General features: G+C 43.0%; 1 protein-coding gene and 1 long non-coding RNA gene across 2 annotated transcripts; one reads left to right on the forward strand and one right to left on the reverse strand.

Moving 5' to 3' along the window:
* Positions 1 to 1,064: 1,064 nt before the first annotated feature.
* On the forward strand, positions 1,065 to 4,143 carry AVPR1B (arginine vasopressin receptor 1B). Its single transcript, XM_081194898.1, has 2 exons — positions 1,065 to 2,076; positions 3,524 to 4,143. The coding sequence occupies exons 1-2, from the start codon at positions 1,104 to 1,106 to the stop codon at positions 3,844 to 3,846; spliced, it is 1,296 nt and encodes a 431-aa protein (XP_081051024.1). The 5' UTR covers positions 1,065 to 1,103; the 3' UTR covers positions 3,847 to 4,143.
* Positions 4,144 to 5,497: 1,354 nt separating this feature from the next.
* On the reverse strand, positions 5,498 to 17,048 carry LOC308586705. Its single transcript, XR_014008027.1, has 5 exons — positions 16,893 to 17,048; positions 13,097 to 13,171; positions 11,188 to 11,288; positions 7,812 to 8,791; positions 5,498 to 7,112 (listed from the first exon to the last, which is right to left on the reverse strand). It is a non-coding gene; the product is annotated as an uncharacterized lncRNA (long non-coding RNA).
* Positions 17,049 to 17,783: the final 735 nt, after the last annotated feature.

The following is a 17,783-nucleotide window of genomic DNA, read 5'->3' on the forward strand; positions in this document are numbered from 1 at the left end:
AGGAAAGGGAGGAATATTGCAAATTGGCACACTTCTGCAGAATATATTAGCACTCACGGTGAAACTAATGAAGTTTCCCCCCAAAAAACACCCCGTACCATCTGGACGCCCAAAAGATCTTCACTTGGGAGCTACAGAAGCAACATGGTGGTTGTTTTTTAAAAAAAGAAATATTTGATCTATTTCTTCACTCAAGAAAGAAAAGACACTCACCTCTGTGTGTGTGTGTGTGTGTGTGTGTGTTTGTGTGTTTGTATGCATGTTGTATTAAGCAGGAGACTCTCTTCAGATTCTAGCTCAGCAACAGAGGAGACAACAGAGCCAGATGGCAAGGACCAACCAGAGAGGGCAGCTCCCTGTCTATAAAACCCAGATCGAAGCAGCAGGCAGTTCACACAGCATGGGGAATCAGCTGCGTTCAGATTTAGCATCTACCACCGGCACTCGAAAAGAGATCCAGGACCTTGGCATTTTGATTGATTTGCAAATGTTTATCTTCATTCAATTTACTTCGTAGGCAAAAAGGCTGTGCCTGATGGTGGGGTTTTAGTTATTTTAATTGTTGTTGTTTTTTCCTGAGACTTCTATAAAAGACTCTGAAAATTAATAGTAGTGCTGTCTGAGCTGGTCAGTGCAGAGAGGAAAGGGGGGAAAGATCTAATGGATCCCGAGAGGTTAAGGAACTAGGAATGAAGTGAGGGGAGTGGGAGAAGAGAGACCATAAAATTCAACGAGCTATCGGATCCCAAAGCAAAGCAGGGGTTTTGATGGGCGCAGAAGAGGGAAATGAAAACTGAACAAGAGATATTGTAAACAATTCATATTCATAAAAAAGATTTGCAGCTTTCCAGGCAAATTAGAAAAGGGGATTTAAGACAAATTATATTGTTAGCTGAATCTGACTCACCTCGTGATGTTAAATAGCAGGGCCAAATATTAAGGGGAGAGGGAACAGTTAAAAGAAAGATGGAAAATTAATCTGGCTTCTACAGATCTACAGTCATGAGGAGGGTGCTATTAATCTAACTACCTGATCTCTCAGAGAGTCTCATATTGCAGAACTTACTTTTGGGAAATCACCGCACTTCTTTGAATCCTAGTCAATGGGGAAGAATAGCACTGACCGTAGCAGCTTTGTGAACAGATCTTTTCTGGAGAGCACCAGACTCTTTGAGCCAAAGGATGGAGACGGCAACCAGACTATCCTCCACACCCGAGACGAAGAACTCGCCAAGGCTGAGATTGGGGTCCTGGCAGCCATCCTGGTGGTGACCCTGGTGGGGAACCTGGGAGTCCTTCTGGCCATGTACCGGCTAAGGAAGAAGATGAGCCGCATGCACCTTTTCATCCTGCACCTGGGCCTGACCGACCTCGGGGTGGCGCTCTTCCAGGTCCTTCCGCAAATGATCTGGGAAGTGACCTATCGCTTCCAGGGGCCGGATCCTCTTTGCAAGGCTGTCAAGTACCTGCAGGTGCTCAGCATGTTTGCCTCCACCTACATGCTCATTGCTATGACGCTGGACCGCTATATGGCGGTGTGCCACCCGCTGCGCACCCTGCAGCAGCCCAGCTGCCAGGCTTACCAGATGATCGGGGTCACTTGGCTGCTCAGCTGCCTGCTCAGCTTGCCTCAGATCTTCATCTTCTCTCTCAGAGAGGTGCAGCAAGGCTCTGGCGTGTTGGACTGCTGGGCGGAATTCAAGTATCCCTGGGGGGCTAAAGCCTACATTACGTGGATGACCTTGTGCGTCTTTGTGCTGCCGGTGGCCATCCTCACCGTCTGCTACAGCCTCATTTGCCACAAGATCTGCAAGAACCTTCGAGGGAAGACACAGAGCTGCGGTCCTTGTCCTGCCCCTACGACTGCGGCTGCTGCTATTTCTTATACAGCCACCATTCAGAAGGGAGCAGAGTGCCAGTCTGGCTCCCGGGTCAGCAGCGTGCGCACCATCTCGAGGGCAAAGATCCGCACTGTGAAGATGACTTTTGTCATAGTGATGGCCTACGTTGCTTGCTGGGCTCCCTTCTTCAGCATGCAGATGTGGTCGGTGTGGGACAGGAATGCCCCGAATGACGGTGAGTGTCTTTGAGGATGAAAGAGAGAGGGTCAGGATTCAAAGACTCACCCTGCTTTCTACATCACAGTCAGAGCAAGCTCTGGACCTTAGTCAGGCCTCCATGTGGTCATCAAGTATAGCTTTTTCTTTCATATCCATCCCACGGGGGCAGGGCGGGGAAGTGCTCTTCTGATTAGATGAGTAAAACCACCCAGAAGAAAACAGATTTAATGCAACACTCGCAAATAGGTATACAGTACAGACACACTTCAGTGACTCCCTGTCTCTCGCAGAAAATGCACACCAGCTCCTGATTTGCACATGCAACCTGGGAGAAGGAAATCTATCAGTCATTCATTCATTCATTCATTCATTCATTCATTCACTCACATCAGGCAAGAAATGTTTCCCCCGACACACACCAACCTACATTTCACCCACCAGCATAGTTAGATGCAATGTCTAGGCTGATCTCTGTCACAAACACACATTTACAACTTGTACCGTATTCTAGTACCAACTGCATTGCTCTGCATCTCCATCTAGCTTTCATCAAGGCAACACGGAAACGACTGTTTTCTAAAAGATTTGTGTGTGGTGGGGGAGAGGGGGTGGTTTTGCCTGTACATTATTATTTTCACTATGGTTACAGGATATGCCTACAATTATGGCTTTGAAGTAAAATAATAACATCACATGCTGTTGAAAAATTGGTTGCTAAAACAGAAATGCAGATGTGTGAACTAATAAGCCATCATGACTGTAGGATATACCCTCATGGTGTATAATTTGCCTATTTTGAGTTCTTTACAGAACATAGAATCAGATTATGCTTGGATTTGTTACCTAGAGAAAGATTATATAGATGTTCAAATAATAATTTTTTTTAAAAAGCAAGCAAGAGAGAGAATCATTAAAACACGAGAGCATCATCCCTTGCCTAGAGGATTTAAAATGAAACCCAAACAGTGTGGTCAACTAACGAATAGCTGAGGGTTGGTAGCTAGTGGAGTCATTAGAGTGCCGGGTTTAGACTCTCAAAGACCTGAGTTCTAATCCTCCTTCAGGCACAGACTATCCTATTTTACACATTGCATGTTGGCTCCTATGTATAACTGTGTTGAGAATCAAAACCAGTTCCAACTCCCTGCCGCATGTACCTGTAGAATACTAGCAGTGTGACAAATGTCACATCCACGCCTTCAGTATAATCCTTCCCTATGCAGGCACAGTGATTTCTGAATAGGACTTAACAGAGCCCTGTATCTTACTCAGTTTCAAGCCACACTCGCACACCCCTCTCTATCCTCTACGCAGACAAGTAAGAGGCATCTTTCACATTTAAGGACATCGTTATTACACGCAATTGTATTTTACATGTCTACATCTGCCAGAGACATACCACACATTTTTTATTTGCATGGAGTTGGTAGGGGGTAAATTAACTGCCATTGTTTCCATTTCAGAGTCCAGCAATGCAACTTACACCATCACCATGTTACTCGCCAGCCTCAGCAGCTGCTGCAACCCCTGGATTTACATGTTCTTCAGCGGACATCTTGTTCATGATATCATGCACTTTTTATCCTGCTGTGGGAACCTTCACTCCAACCTCAAGAGGCAATTCTCCAATGGCAGCCTCTGCAGCCGGAAAACCACTATCTTGACTCACAGCCCACAGAGCACCTTGATTGCGGCTGGTGCTGATGTTCAAATGCAACTGGAGAGCTTAAAAGATTTCTACCAGCCCTATGAGGAGGACACAGTGACTGAATCAAGGGAGCTCTAGAGTATAAGCTTGGGCCACTGTTTGGTAGTTACTCTGTGCCACGAGGTCTGAATGGTAATGGAGAGCAGGGGAACCTGATGGTCTTATCATGTATGGGATTTAAGTCTATCTTTCCGCAAGAGCTTTGTTCTGCAGAAACTTGAGAGTTGGCAAAGAATACCTGCATCCCATTTATACTTATGTGTAATATATTGTGGACTTCTAGGTAGTCCCTGTCAGAACACAGTTCTGAGCCAGGTAGATCTCTGGTCAGATCCAGCAAGGATCTCCTTATGTTCTTACTTGTCACTATGGCTTTTCTATCAGACCTGAGCCACTTCTTTCTCAAGAATGCTGGTTGCAAACAAGCTGCTCAGTGGTAAGCTGATACCTTTCTGTGCTCCGGCTATGGCTGCATGCACATTTGAAACACATTTTTCCCCCTTAAAGAATTCTGGGCACTGTAGTTTACCCCTCACAAAGTTACAATCCCAAGCAATCCTACAGTGGCCAGAATTCTGTGAGGAAGGAAATATGTTTCAAATGTGCTTTAGGCTAAAGGTGCTCAGCCTAGATGTGTGCAAAGTACCCACCGACGGAACAAATGGTTTTGTACAGGACACAAATCCAGCTGTAACACCTCCCAGTCCCTCCCTCACTCCACTGCTGCTTTCTCCCTCACCTCCCTAGTAACAGCAGGCATGACTCTTATTGCACTCCACAACAGCAGGAGAAAAGAGTAGGCAGAAATAAAAAAAAAAATGCTTGGCCACTAGAGAGGTGGCATTTCTCTTGAACGGCTGCTCTGCCCACATTCCCCTCTGGCCATACCCACGCCTGTCATCTTGTCTTGCCCACTTTTGCCTCTGGCCCCAGCCACCATTGGCAGAAGGATGCCTAGGAGAGAATGCAACCTTCACACTGAAGAAGATTCCTTACCCCTGACTTCATGCTCCACCATGATAGCGGGAGCCAAGTTATTACCAAGTGCAGGAGGGTTTGCTTATGCACTAGTTCCCTTCTCTGCTCTCCCTTTCTTCCACCACCCCTATATAATTGGAAGACAGAAAAGTGAGGTGAAAGTGACAGCCATACTTTGAACGCCACATCAGCCTCACCATCAGTCAGAATCATGTGGTATAAAAATTCATGTTCTTTCTAAGCGGGGACAAACCAAGGTTTTGAGCTCCCCTAGAAGAATTCAAACTAAGCCTTAATGTAATAATTCATAATTATGGAGTTAAATATTGCATCCAGTTATTTTGGGTTGGAGCTAAGACTCCATCCTGGTAGCTTGCTATTGTGGTTACTTTTATTTTCCTATGTTGTTGTTGTTGTTGTTGTTGTGTTGACCTGTTCATCAATAAACAACCTCTTGTTCTGGGCTTGCAAAGTGAGTAAACTTGACTTATATTAAATAAATAAGAACTTAACACATTCTAACAGTATTTTCTCACAGAACAATTAGAAGTGTTTATGGACATTCCAGCTATTACAGCTTCTCAGTCAATTTGTGTCAATGGCTTCACTGCCTCAAGCACAAAGCAATACTATAAGGACTGACTTTAAATACTATACAAAACACCTACTGGTAAGTCCATACCCCTTCCCCAGCCTTTGCTGTGCCCACGTGTAATGAAATAATACTTTACCCTAGAATACATGGTTTATTTTATTTTATTCAGAAAAAGGGGAGGAGCATACAATGCAAGAGAGACCAAAGCTTTTTACTTTATGACAATATATTTCTACCAAGCTTTATATGTCATGTTATAATAGTTTATGAAGAAAGGCCATTTTTGGGCAATGCATTTTTATTGGGGGGAGCAATTGCAGAGGTGTCACTCCTTCTGTACATTGCATTGACTAGCTTTTCAATCTTGGCTACATTTTAGGATTGAGGAAATGAATGTAAGCTGCAGGTTTTTACAATATCTGCCCTGGACTGTCTTTTCAGAGATTATTAAATTCATTATTAATAATCTGCAGCTGTTTGGAATCTATTCAATTAAATCAGATTAAAAAGATTAAATAAAATTAATCATGGATTTAAATCCAATTCAAGTTTCACTATTCCTAACACAGTTATAACAATGTAGCATCCAATAAGTATAAGCTATCCATCAGCCCTGCCATGAAGCATATGGAGCAGATCTGCAAAAGGATATTGCACTTCCAATATTTGCAATATGTTTCTGAAAACATCTCACTAAGCTTCGTGGGTGGCAGATGCCATCTAAATAGTCATTTATACTGTGCCTCTCAAAGCAAGAAACTTAATGGTATCCTTTTTGCCAAATAACATACATGACATGTTTAAATGAAGGCTAAGGTTTCTGACTCTGAAGCCAGCTTCAGTGAGCTGGAATAAGATTTTTTAGCATTATTTTTAGGCTAGCCATAACAGACAATTCCTTTACCCTGCCATGGGTATCACTCCCAAAGTAAAAGGCTGAGATGCAAGAGGTCTGAAGGATAGTGCTGACCCATTCGGTTTCAAACAAAATATTGTATTTTGGAGTTGACTTCCCCATTGACATTGCAAAGAACACGAACAACATACATTTCAAGCGCATGACTTCCCTCAAAATCATAACCCTGTGAAGGGAAAATTACAGTTACCGAGATTCTTTGGGGAAGTTGTGTGCTTCAAATGTATGGTGTGTACACAGCCAAAATTATTTGGGGAACAGCTTAAGCACCAAAGAAAATGAAGGCGGAATTTCATTTCTGCAGAGAGCAAGACTCCCCATAGGAATACAACACAAATAGCAAAGGGTCAAGCTTTCGATTTCCCAAACTAAAATATGAAACTACAATACTACAATACACACAGATCCTCTGTGTTGTTTACAGACAGAATTAAAGATATAAAAAAACAGGGAGTTTTGGTCATTATTTTTACTCATTTTAAATAAATAAAAATGTCACTTTTTATTTGACATCTACTTTACAATTTTCTCTTTTATATATCTGCCAGAAAAGATTTCACTTTGTGCATCTGATGAAATGGGCTTGAGTTCACAAAAGCTTATGCCTTCATCTGTACTGAAGAAGGCAATTCATGAACAGCTGGTCCTACTTAGGTCCGAACGAGAAGCAAGGGGACAAAAGCGTGATCAGAAACCAGCTTTTCTTTCCTAGGGAGACACATTCTCATAGTGTCTGTGATCGCTTAGATCTTCATTGATTCTCCCCGAGCTGGTGCCATTCATGGGATCTTGGAACACAATGGTTGTATAATTGATTTCATCTGACCCGGAATGCTGAAGTACAGGTAAAGCATGCTGAAATTCAAACATACAGGGTAATAGTCAATTGTGGTTCAAGACTACCAACATACAGTCACTCTGTACCACTGTGTGATTATGCCAACCCCCTGTGTTATGCAAGAGCTGGTATAGCATAGTGATGACTAGACCATTAGAGAACTGTAAGGATTAAGAATGTAAGATGTTAGTAGCACAAGCCATCATAGCAAAGAAGTACTGTCTTTTGTCTCTTCTGAATCATCTAGCTTCCTTGGATGAATCTAGCTTCTAGGACTGAGAGAGAGACAGGCCCACAATGACTCTCTCTTTCGATCTTTTCAGACGACTTTGTTATTTATTCTGCCAGCTAGTGAAGTGACTCCCATTGAGGTACACAATAACATTTTGATTATCTCCACTTTGACTACCTTGATCTCCTGATTGTATATTCACAGTATACATCAGAGCCTGTACCATCTGATGTAATCAATAGTCTTGTTTATATGAATATTTTGGGATGCCCTCTAATACTGTATATTGTTTCATTTTACTACATCTCTGAAAGATAAATAACATCTTAACCGTTATTTTTAAGAATAAAGAAATGATTCATTGCGAAATATCCTTGAAATTTGCCCCAAAAGCCTCCAAGTCCTGGTATACCAACGTAAGATTAGCATTAGTATAGCAATCATTGCAATTCAGGTGAGATGCTGCTGAAGGAAACGCCATTACCTTTCTGGCAAGAGAGCACAGTGAGCTTTCTGAGCTGCTACCTATGACAAAGAAAAAACATTATTGCCATAACAGTTTAAGTATTTGAGATAGGCAGAAGGGAGATTGGATTTGAAAGCAGAGACAGAAACAGCTATGCTATGGGTGGGATTCAACATTTATAGGGGAGGTGTTTGACTTGCATACTGTGAAACAAGATGAGAGTGAATTTCATGCACAGATCTGGGGCAAATGAAGAACAACCAACTCCCTCCGTCCACAGGTGAATGAAGGGTGGTTTTAGAGATTTTAAATAAATCCAATATACTTCCTGATGAATGTTCTTAGGATCTATAAGATCCTAGGCTGCTTACCAAGCTTTGTCCAAGGTACAGTTTCAGAGATCCCTACTTCTAGTACCTTCTGACCAGAGAAAGGGTTTTGTGGTTCCTAGCAAATCAGATCACCCTGGCTCCAAGAGATCTTATAACCTTTGGATCCCATCCCAAAGTTTATTAAGCAATTCAGCTTTCATCTGAAGGACCATAGGAACTATCTACAGCTACCAGCATCTGACTGTGGCTAGAGATATTAATTGATTTTGTATTTTAGCACCTGGCACACCTGCCAATGTATGTTGGTGGTATCTGTGAGTTCTTGGAAAGGGATGGGTCTGGCAGAGCAAGCATTAGCTGAAAAAATAACACGTTAGAGAAGGAAATGCTTTTAGGTCAGTGTGGATACATCTTGCCATTTCAGACAAGGGGACAACTGTTGATTGTGACACTGGGAGATTCTTTTCCAAGCTGAGGACTTGCCTGCCACGAAACTGTCTATTTGAAAATGTGGTCCTTGTCCCTGCTGGGCTTGGCTTGGGTTTCTCAGCCACGGAGAGGGCAACTCCAGCTGAGAGGATGGCATATTCCCAGCTAAGGCATTGTTGGGCTTCTTGGCTCTGAACCCAGGCTGTCTTCTTCCATGGTGTTTATAGGCATGTTGCTCTGAAACAGAGAGTGCAGTCCTAGTTAGGATAATATTCCAATAAGAAACTAGGAGTCCCCCTCATCAGTGCTCTACACTCCTCAGAGGCTTCTGCTCCCATCTCACCATGGCACACACATGGTCAGGGTCAGCATCAGACCCACCACTGATCCCATGAGTTTGCCCCCGGGCCCCTTCTTGCACTTACAAGCAATGGGGGAGATGTGGTCTCCTCTGCTAGACCAGGTCAGGACAATGGGAAGCAGTGCTACTAGTGAGAGCTATTGAATGAAACCTCACTAAGGGCATCTCATCCATCCCATTGCTTCATTCATTCATTTATTTATTTACGGCTATTAGCCCATAAAATATGTACAAACATAAAAAAGCACAAAGGCTTAAAAACCGAAATATCTGGCAACAGAAGGTGAACACTGCGATGCAAGGGTGGGTCATTGGGCAGAGCCAAATAATAGGATGTGGCCCGGAGAGCTCCAAGGGACGGTTCACAGAAAAAGGAAAACTGAAGACGAGATCCGACATGCACTCTCATCATAACTGTCCGATTAGATTTTGATGTTGTTGTTGTTTCAGTGGAGCTACTCTGAACAGAACTCGAATCTGGATCCATCATATAAGGCCTTATGGCCCCAAACCAACTCTGGTCTGTTGTGCATATGGGATCAGCACTGTGCACAGTTCAAGGTGATCAGCATAAAACAAAGCAGCTACGTTTCCGAGCACAATTCAAAGTGTTGGTGCTGACCTTTAAAGCCCTAAACGGCCTCGGTCCAGTATACCTGAAGGAGCGTCTCCACCCCCATCATTCTGCCCGGACGCTGAGGTCCAGCGCCGAGGGCCTTCTGGCGGTTCCCTCATTGCGAGAAGTAAAGCTACAGGGAACCAGGCAGAGGGCCTTCTCGGTAGTGGCGCCCGCCCTGTGGAACGCCCTTCCAGCAGATGTCAAAGCGATAAACAACTACCTGACATTCAGGAGACATCTTAAGGCAGCCCTGTTCAGGGAAGTTTTTAACGTGTGATATTTTATTGTATTTTTGGTTTTTATGGAAGCCGCCCAGAGTGGCTGGGGAGGCCCAGCCAGATGGGCGGGGTATAAATAATAAATTATTATTATTATTATTATTATTATTATTATTATTATTATTATTATTATTATTATTACTACAACAATTTAAACAAGTTCAGACCAGCATAAAATTGTGCCAGGGAAAATTTGGTGCAAAGACTAAAGCACCTGGTGGGCTGCAACAGAAAGGCATGGGAGAATGAGGTGGTCTTCACCTGGTGCCTAAAATATCATAATGTGGGTGCCAGGCAAGCCTCTCTGGGGAAAGCATTCCTAAGTGGGACCCTCTCCTTGGTAACCACCTGTCTCAGGTGAACCTGTATAGGTGAACCTGTACAAGGATTTCTAAAAGAGATATCAAGGGCAAGATGCCAGTGGTGGGTTGGGTCAGAGGCAGAAGTGGATGGGGACTGTTTCCTCTGCACAGTAGACTACATTCCACACAAATCAGAGTTTTCTGTTCATCCATCCTCCCATTCTTAAGATTCCTTACCTGCTTCCATTACCATAGTAAAGGTAAAGGCACCCCTGACCATTAGGTCCAGTCGTGGCCGACTCTGGGGTTGCGGTGCTCATCTTGCTTTATTGGCCGAGGGAGCTTCCAGGTCATGTGGCCAGCATGACTAAGCCGCTTCTGGCAAACCAGAGCAGCACACGGAAACACCGTTTACTTTCCCGCTGGAGTGGTACATATTTATCTACTTGCATTTTGATGTGCTTTCAAACTGCTAGGTTGGCAGGAGCAGGGACCGAACAACGGGAGCTCACCCCATCACAGGGATTCGAACCGCCGACCTTCTGATCGGCAAGTCCTAGGCTCTGTGGTTTAACCCACAGTGCCACCCACGTCCCTCCATTACCATAAGGTCTTCATAAAATATACTAGTATAAAAAAAGTGTAAAAATAATTTAAAAGAGTTTGACATCCACACAACTCTTCGTTGAGGTGAGCAAGAGATGTTATCACAGTTCAAGGAGACCTTCCAGCCCAGAAAAAGCAGTTGAGGGCAACTAGGCCTGTTGTGGGTCGTGTACAGGACCACATATGGCCCATGGGCTTCAGGTCCCCCACCCTTAATGTAGGATCATCAGGTTTCCTCTGTTCATTCATGGTACAAATCTTCCATATATGAATGGGATAATGATGATCCAAGAGAACTACTACATAGGGTGCAGTAAAGCAGAAAATGGACGAATTACAGAAAACTAGTGAAGGGTTGTCATTATGCTAAGCAGGACAGCTGCATCAAAAGTAAATAGCTCAGGAATGGAATAGAACAGACCAAGGATGAACTCATATAAATTAAAACTTGTACAGGACAGTGTTACCTATTTTCCTGCAGAGTTTGGCATAGACTAGTACAACCACAGCAACACAGACTATGGAGGTTACGGTAGATATGACAATGCTTTCCCACAGCTTGGTACATCTAAGAAGAAGAACAGATTGATATTGTTAAGGCACACAAGGCAGGGTGGTTGATACATAATTGCAACAAGAACATTGTTTTTTGTGCCTGATCCAAAGTTCCAATGCACACCAGGCATAGAGTTCCACGAATTGGCATCTCCATGTATTAGACAGAAGCCCTGCACCATATTTCTTTATGAAGCTCCTATAATTTAACAGCTCTCCAGATTTTAAGAAGCAAGATCCCTGTCTTTGAGAAAAGCTGTCTTTTTATACAGCGCAATGCTGGCCCCACTAAGTTTTACAGCAGGAGTGGGGAACCTGTGGTCCTCCAGATGCTACTGAACTACAACTCCTATCATCCCTAAAACTGGCCATCCTGGCTGGGGCTGATGGGAATTGGAGTCCAACACCATCTGGAGGGCTACCGGTTCCCCTCCCCTGTTTCACAGAAATAGTAAGGAAGGTGCCATATATTATCATTCTAATGACAAAAAAACAGGAGTGTTTTGAACTACTTTGGAATAATTATACAATTATATATTAGACTTACAGTGCATTCCAAACCCAAGATCCGCTGGGATAAACAAGTTCAAACTAGGCAGATCTTGAGCTGTTCTGGGGATACACTGGTATACACAATCCAGCAAAATTGGAGCTATGATGGCTCAGCTGGGGCTCAGCCGATGGAACAGGATATGGCAGAATTTACACGCGCAAAAGTCCACAACAGGGAGCGTTCCAGGAGTGTGGCATATTCATTGGGACTGGTAGGATAGAAAGCAAGGAGGTTGACAGTAGGTGGCGCCAGAGTCAGTGACAGGCAGGGCAACACTGAGATTAAGAAGGAGGAAGATGACACACAGTGCCAGCCCCTGGACTGGTTGTAAGTAAAAGTCAGGGCAGGTGGGGGCTGGCTAAGGGTGGGTTGAGGTTGGTGGGGCAGTACCCCATTCACCCCAGTTGGCCAGCCTCCACAGCTTACACCTACTGCAAACCTCTTTCAGCTCAGCCATGTGACCTGGCACCCTGGAGGAATTCCCCCTAGCCCAAAAGGTGCTATAAATCAAACTCTGTTTTAAAGGCTTTTTAAAATCTGAACTTATGAAATGGTTTATCGCTGTTCATGTAAGCATAAGACTGACATAACTTAAACACGACATGGGATTCTCCATCTTGAACCTTGCTTGACCTTGGTACAAGCCTGATACCAGCCTCCTCTTAGGAAATACTTCACACCTCGTAAAAGTCAACACATGCCAATCAAGTCGCTAACAAAGTCTATTCAAACTCCTGAATGGATGCCTTCACGTTAATGGTGGTACAGGAGGCCGGCAAGGAGATGGCCAGGTTTGGTTAATGGAGGCTATCCCAGCTTTTAAACTCTTTTGATAAGCAAATCACAACATAAAAATACATGATAAAGCACAAAAAGCATGATAAAAACAAGAACATTTACCCAACTTTGGGAAGGCAACACAAGGAATGGGGGGGGGGAGTCACATTTGGGCTTTGCTCCCTCCCCCCCCCCCCCCGTGACAAGGCAGTGTGTGGCCTGTGGGCTCTGTGTCAAACTCTCTGGCCCACTTGGTATGAAAAGTTGGACTGCCCTGCACTAGCACAGTGGGGATTCCACCCACCCACCCAAATCGGTTCTTGGGGCTTAGGAGAAGTGCATAGGGGGAGAAGAGCGGAGATCATAATGTGTGGTGATGTCTGTGCTGACAGAACGATCATAGTAGTGCCACACTGAATTCTACCAAATAGTTATCCAAGAGGATTTCTGTGATGATCTGTGCAATAACTCCTTGACACAAACTAACTTACTCCTCACTCATTCTTTTGGCAAAGTGTCTGGATAAGCCCACAGCTCCTCCTGCAACTGCTGAGTTGCTCAGAGTCCTAGACAGAAAAAGAAGATGCATCAAAACAACATACGTGCTTGTAGTTAGCTCTGAAATTGATAGAACTAATTCAAACTGCTACACATTGCCCCACCGATGTGCCCTGCCCTTGCTTGTGCCTTTAAGAATATCCACTGGGCCTCCATCATGTCTAAGTGGAGACGTGACTTTTCTCACTCCCCCAGCCTGGCCATGTCTAGATACACAAGGTAAGGAGTATGCTCATGGCCTAGCAAGGTACTTTGAGAGTACCATATTTGGTACTTTGAGAGTACCATATTTTTCTGTGTATAAGACTAGGGTTTTTTACCAAAAAAAAAAATAGGCTTAAAATTGGGGGGTTGTCTTATACGGGTAGTGCTGAGGGGTGTCTTCTTAATCTGGAGTCCCCAAAAATAGGAGGTGTCTTATACATGGGGGCATCTTATACACAGAAAAATATGGTAATTGAGATTTTGATGGCCCCCATCTTCTTGCCATTGACACACACACCATACATTTAAAACCCCAAGAATATGGGAACTGTGGTTTGTTCAGGGTGTTGCAGCTCTGTGAACACTCAGGCATTACATGCATGAGATAGCACTGGCGGAAATTAGCACTAAACGTTCCCTTACATTCTCCCATTCTGCTTTGTTGGCTCCCAGCCTTTGAGAAGACAAAATAGATAATTGCATTTTAAGGAGCATATAATAATTGCCAAACACATTAATCAAAACTGAATATTCATGTACTGAGATAACATTTTGAAACTTCTGAGAGAATCACGAGGGAAATCAATTTGAACTTAAATTATTTTAAGTGATCCTCAGTTAACAGAAAATTTGCTTCCTTTTTCAAGTTATAGTGATGGATACAGTAGCTAATGCATCTTCATTCATGCTTCATTTATAGAAAAGGCTGACACACCTAGAATGTGGAATTTTTCAACCTGTCTAAATTCAGTGTTTATTGGACTGGGCCTTCCTACGATTGAGCCAATCCATCTGTTCACAGTCACCCTGTAATATTAGAGGGCTTTCTCCACTGCAGAATACCCTCACTTATGAGATGTTACTGGCACCAACCCTGATTTTCTTTTGATGCCAGATTAAGGCCTGGTTGCTTTGTCAGTCATTAGGGATTCTTAATTGTTCTGCATAGTCTGGTAATTTTAAGATTGCTGATGTTACCTAAGGATTTTATCTTTTTTGTTAAAATTGTGTTTTAGATAGAATTGTTATACCCCACCATGAGACCAATATGATACTTTTAATAAATAAAAACAATTAAAAATGATATGTGAAAGAAGGGTTGCTGTTTGATGTGTTGACTTACAAATCCTAAATGTTAGAATTAGTGAATCAGGACATCAAACAGAGTGAAACCCAGCCAGATGGGCAGGGTATAAATAATAAAATTATTCTTATTCTTATTACAGTATTATTATTACTCTTCTTTCCAAAACCAAAGCACAGAGGCTGTGCACCAATAATTTGGCTTGATCAGGATGAAATTATATGTGTGAACAGCAGTAATATTGGACCATGTGAGGCAGTTGGATTTGGGTTCCATGAAAGGAAAGGAAAAGGTCAGTTATCTAACTTATTGTGGTATTTGTACTCCCAATCTCTAATTTTAACGTAACTGTTTTAACAAATATATTTATTAACCACTTAATACCAAAATATTCTCTAGGAGGTTTACAAAAGCTAAACCAAAGAGAATATAAAGTAAACAACAGGACCATAAATATATGTCATCTAAAATATAGTCCCCTGCAATAAAAAATTAAAAAAGCAAAAACATAGAAGCACACTTTAAGAGCCAGGGAAAGCCTTTCAGAACAGATGTGTATGCAATTTGAAGTTCATCACAGTTAGTGCCTGCAAGTGGGAGAATATTTATGAGGGTCAGTGCTCTGCTACTAAGAAAGGATTAAACAATAATCTACCAGTGGTGGCATAGTCAGTAAGGTCTTCCCTGAAGATCTATCTTAAGGTTCATTTGTTCTTGCATGGGAATGTTACATCTCAGTTCAGCCAGGTTTAGCAGAAAACATCTTGTAGATGAGGTGCTACTCTCAACTGACACTTTCAGCCATCAGGAACCTGATCTTGACCATCCATTGGCCTTATGTATGTTATTGCTTTCTGCTGAACTATACTGGACTTTGAAGCTAATGAGGGAGAATTTTTGTGTGAATAGTGCCCACTGCTATGCATAACTGGTTCTTTCTTGAGTTTGGCCTTTGACTTCTGAACCAAAACTTAGCTTTGACTGCTCTTGGGTTCTGATGTTGTCCCCTAGAGAGGATGATAAAGGATCTTAGGCAGCTCTGGATGAAGATGAAGATGGGGGAATGGACGCATAATTTCTTTTTCTTAATATTTGTCATGACAGGGGGGGGGGGAAATGTGTCCCGAAGAAAACGAAGAGCTTCTTTAATGCGTGATGGCACATCACAATTTATATGCTGCTATTAATTATAATGTAATTTTACCATGGCATTTGCTTCCATTTATCAGAGACTATCTCAAGATCTCTACAGAACAGAGAGTCTTCCATTTATCACACTGAAAGAATCTTGCTGCCGATGGAAAGGGAAGATTTGTTTTGATTCAGTTTCAACATTTTGTATGCAATGCTCATTGCAACTTTCCCAACAAATACATTTTTCTCTGAGAGTTTAACTGGTGAGCACCATGCGGCTCCACTGTGGTGCTCTTGCCATTAGTTCTTGCCTTAAATTAGAATTTTAGGGGATCCTCGTCTCAGTGTACATTTTCCATCTTGGCTCCTCAAATGCTTTAGCGCTAAATGTGATTATTATCCAGAATTTTGTTTCTCGAAAGCCTCACTTCCTGTTCAGCTGCATCAGGGTTTCAAATGCAAAATGACAGCTACTTCTTTATTCTGTGCCATTCAGACCACATCCGGAGCACCACATCTAACTGGAATCAGTTCAGAGGAGAGCAAGAAAGGTGATCAGGGGTGTGAAAAGCAAAGTACAGGAGGAAAAGTTGAAGGACCTGCATATGATCAGTCTTGGACAAGAGAATAATTGCAAATGTTGACATAATAGCAAATGTTGCCTTTCGTCCACAAATTTCACTGCACTGAAAGTGCAAAGCACAATGAACCAAACACCATTTCTGCATAAGCCACTTCCAATAGGAGGTTTGTTTTCAGCTTGTGTTATCTCCTGGATTTTAGCTGCATTTTCATTACGCATTACATCTTTGTGTTGAACAAATCTGATGTGGAGGATTATTTGGGGTAATGCAAAACTTCCTAGGTTCATTCTTTATTAGAGATAGGAAAAACCTCTGTTTGAAACCCTTGAGAGGTGCTGCCAGCCAGTATAGGCAGGGGATGAGGAACCAGCAGTCCTCCACATGTCGTTGGGCTCCAGCCCCAGTCAGCATAGCCAGTGGATGATGGGAGTTGCAGTTCAGCAACATTTAGAGAGGCATGGTACAGTCCCTGTACCAACATTTAGAGCATCCCTGGTACAGTCAATACTGAACGAGATGGACTAATGGTCCAATTTGAAATAAAGTAGCTTCCCACATATGTTGTGTGGAGATGAATCAGTACATAGATAAATAAACAGATATGCAATGAAACTGATTACACTTCATATAAAAATGGAAAATATTATACCCAAAGCTGTTGCAGAGAGCATTCACATAGAAATCCATTTCCTTTCCTTTTAGACTCCTTCGGATTCTACTTACCCACTGAGTTAGGCAATCTTCACTCTAGAATACCATTCCCTGCTAGCTGTATCATGAATAATTCCATCTTGTAGCGATTCCTTCCCGCAAGGATCCTTCTGCAGTGGCAGTCATCTGCAATTGATTCATTTCCTGCTGCAGCGTGAAAGCTACTACTCTGGCTGATAGTGATCGCAGAAATGTGGAAATGTGCAAGAGGAAATTACAAAGACCCCCTATCCAAAAATCAGTCACAGGCAGCTTTGCATAGCTGCTTAATGTTAGATTACAAAATGAGATTGGGGGGGACGGGACCGATAGTCATATAAGGAGATATGAAATCTGCCCACTGAGTTTTCAGAAGTTGTCTTGCCTTGAGGAAGAGGCTTCAGTTTTTCTTCCCTATTCTCAGAGCACTTTAGCATTTCAGGGTTTGGATGCTATGCTATGATTATAGTGGAGAGAGCAGGGGTTGCCAACCTTTCTGAGCCTATGGACACATTTACCAACCAGGGAAATTGTTGTGGGCACCACACACACACACACACTGCAAGCTGTTCTAGTAGCTGCAACAGAATGCTAATTTCAGAAGGGGAAGGGAGGGGAACCTTTGGGCACCAAGGAAGGCCTCTGCAGGTCCATGGGGTGCCTTGTTGACACCCCCTGTGTTTGAGTGTTGGACCAGGGCTGGGGTGATCTGGGTTCAAATCCCCACTCTGCTATGAAGCTCACAGTTACCTTTTCTCAGCCTAACAGACCTCACAGGGTGGTTGGGAGAATAAAAGTCAGGCGGGGGGCGGGGAGAGAAGCATGTATAAATCGTCCTGTTCGGAAGATTAGGATAACAGTGTCAAGGGTGCAAATATGTGGGTCTTCAGGGCTTTCTCTATAGCTAGCATCTGTCTGTCAACC

Source organism: Podarcis bocagei (genome assembly GCF_964188305.1).
Source record: "Podarcis bocagei genome assembly, chromosome: 5".
NCBI lineage: Eukaryota > Metazoa > Chordata > Lepidosauria > Squamata > Lacertidae > Podarcis > Podarcis bocagei.

What these genes read in the sequence shown, in the direction of transcription:
- AVPR1B (XM_081194898.1), top strand. Translation starts at nt 1,104, where the DNA reads ATGGGGAAGAATAGCACTGACCGTAGCAGCTTTGTGAACAGATCTTTT. An exon ending in CAGGAATGCCCCGAATGACG is followed by an intron (nt 2,077 to 3,523) that starts GTGAGTGTCTTT and finishes TTTCCATTTCAG; the next exon opens with AGTCCAGCAATGCAACTTAC.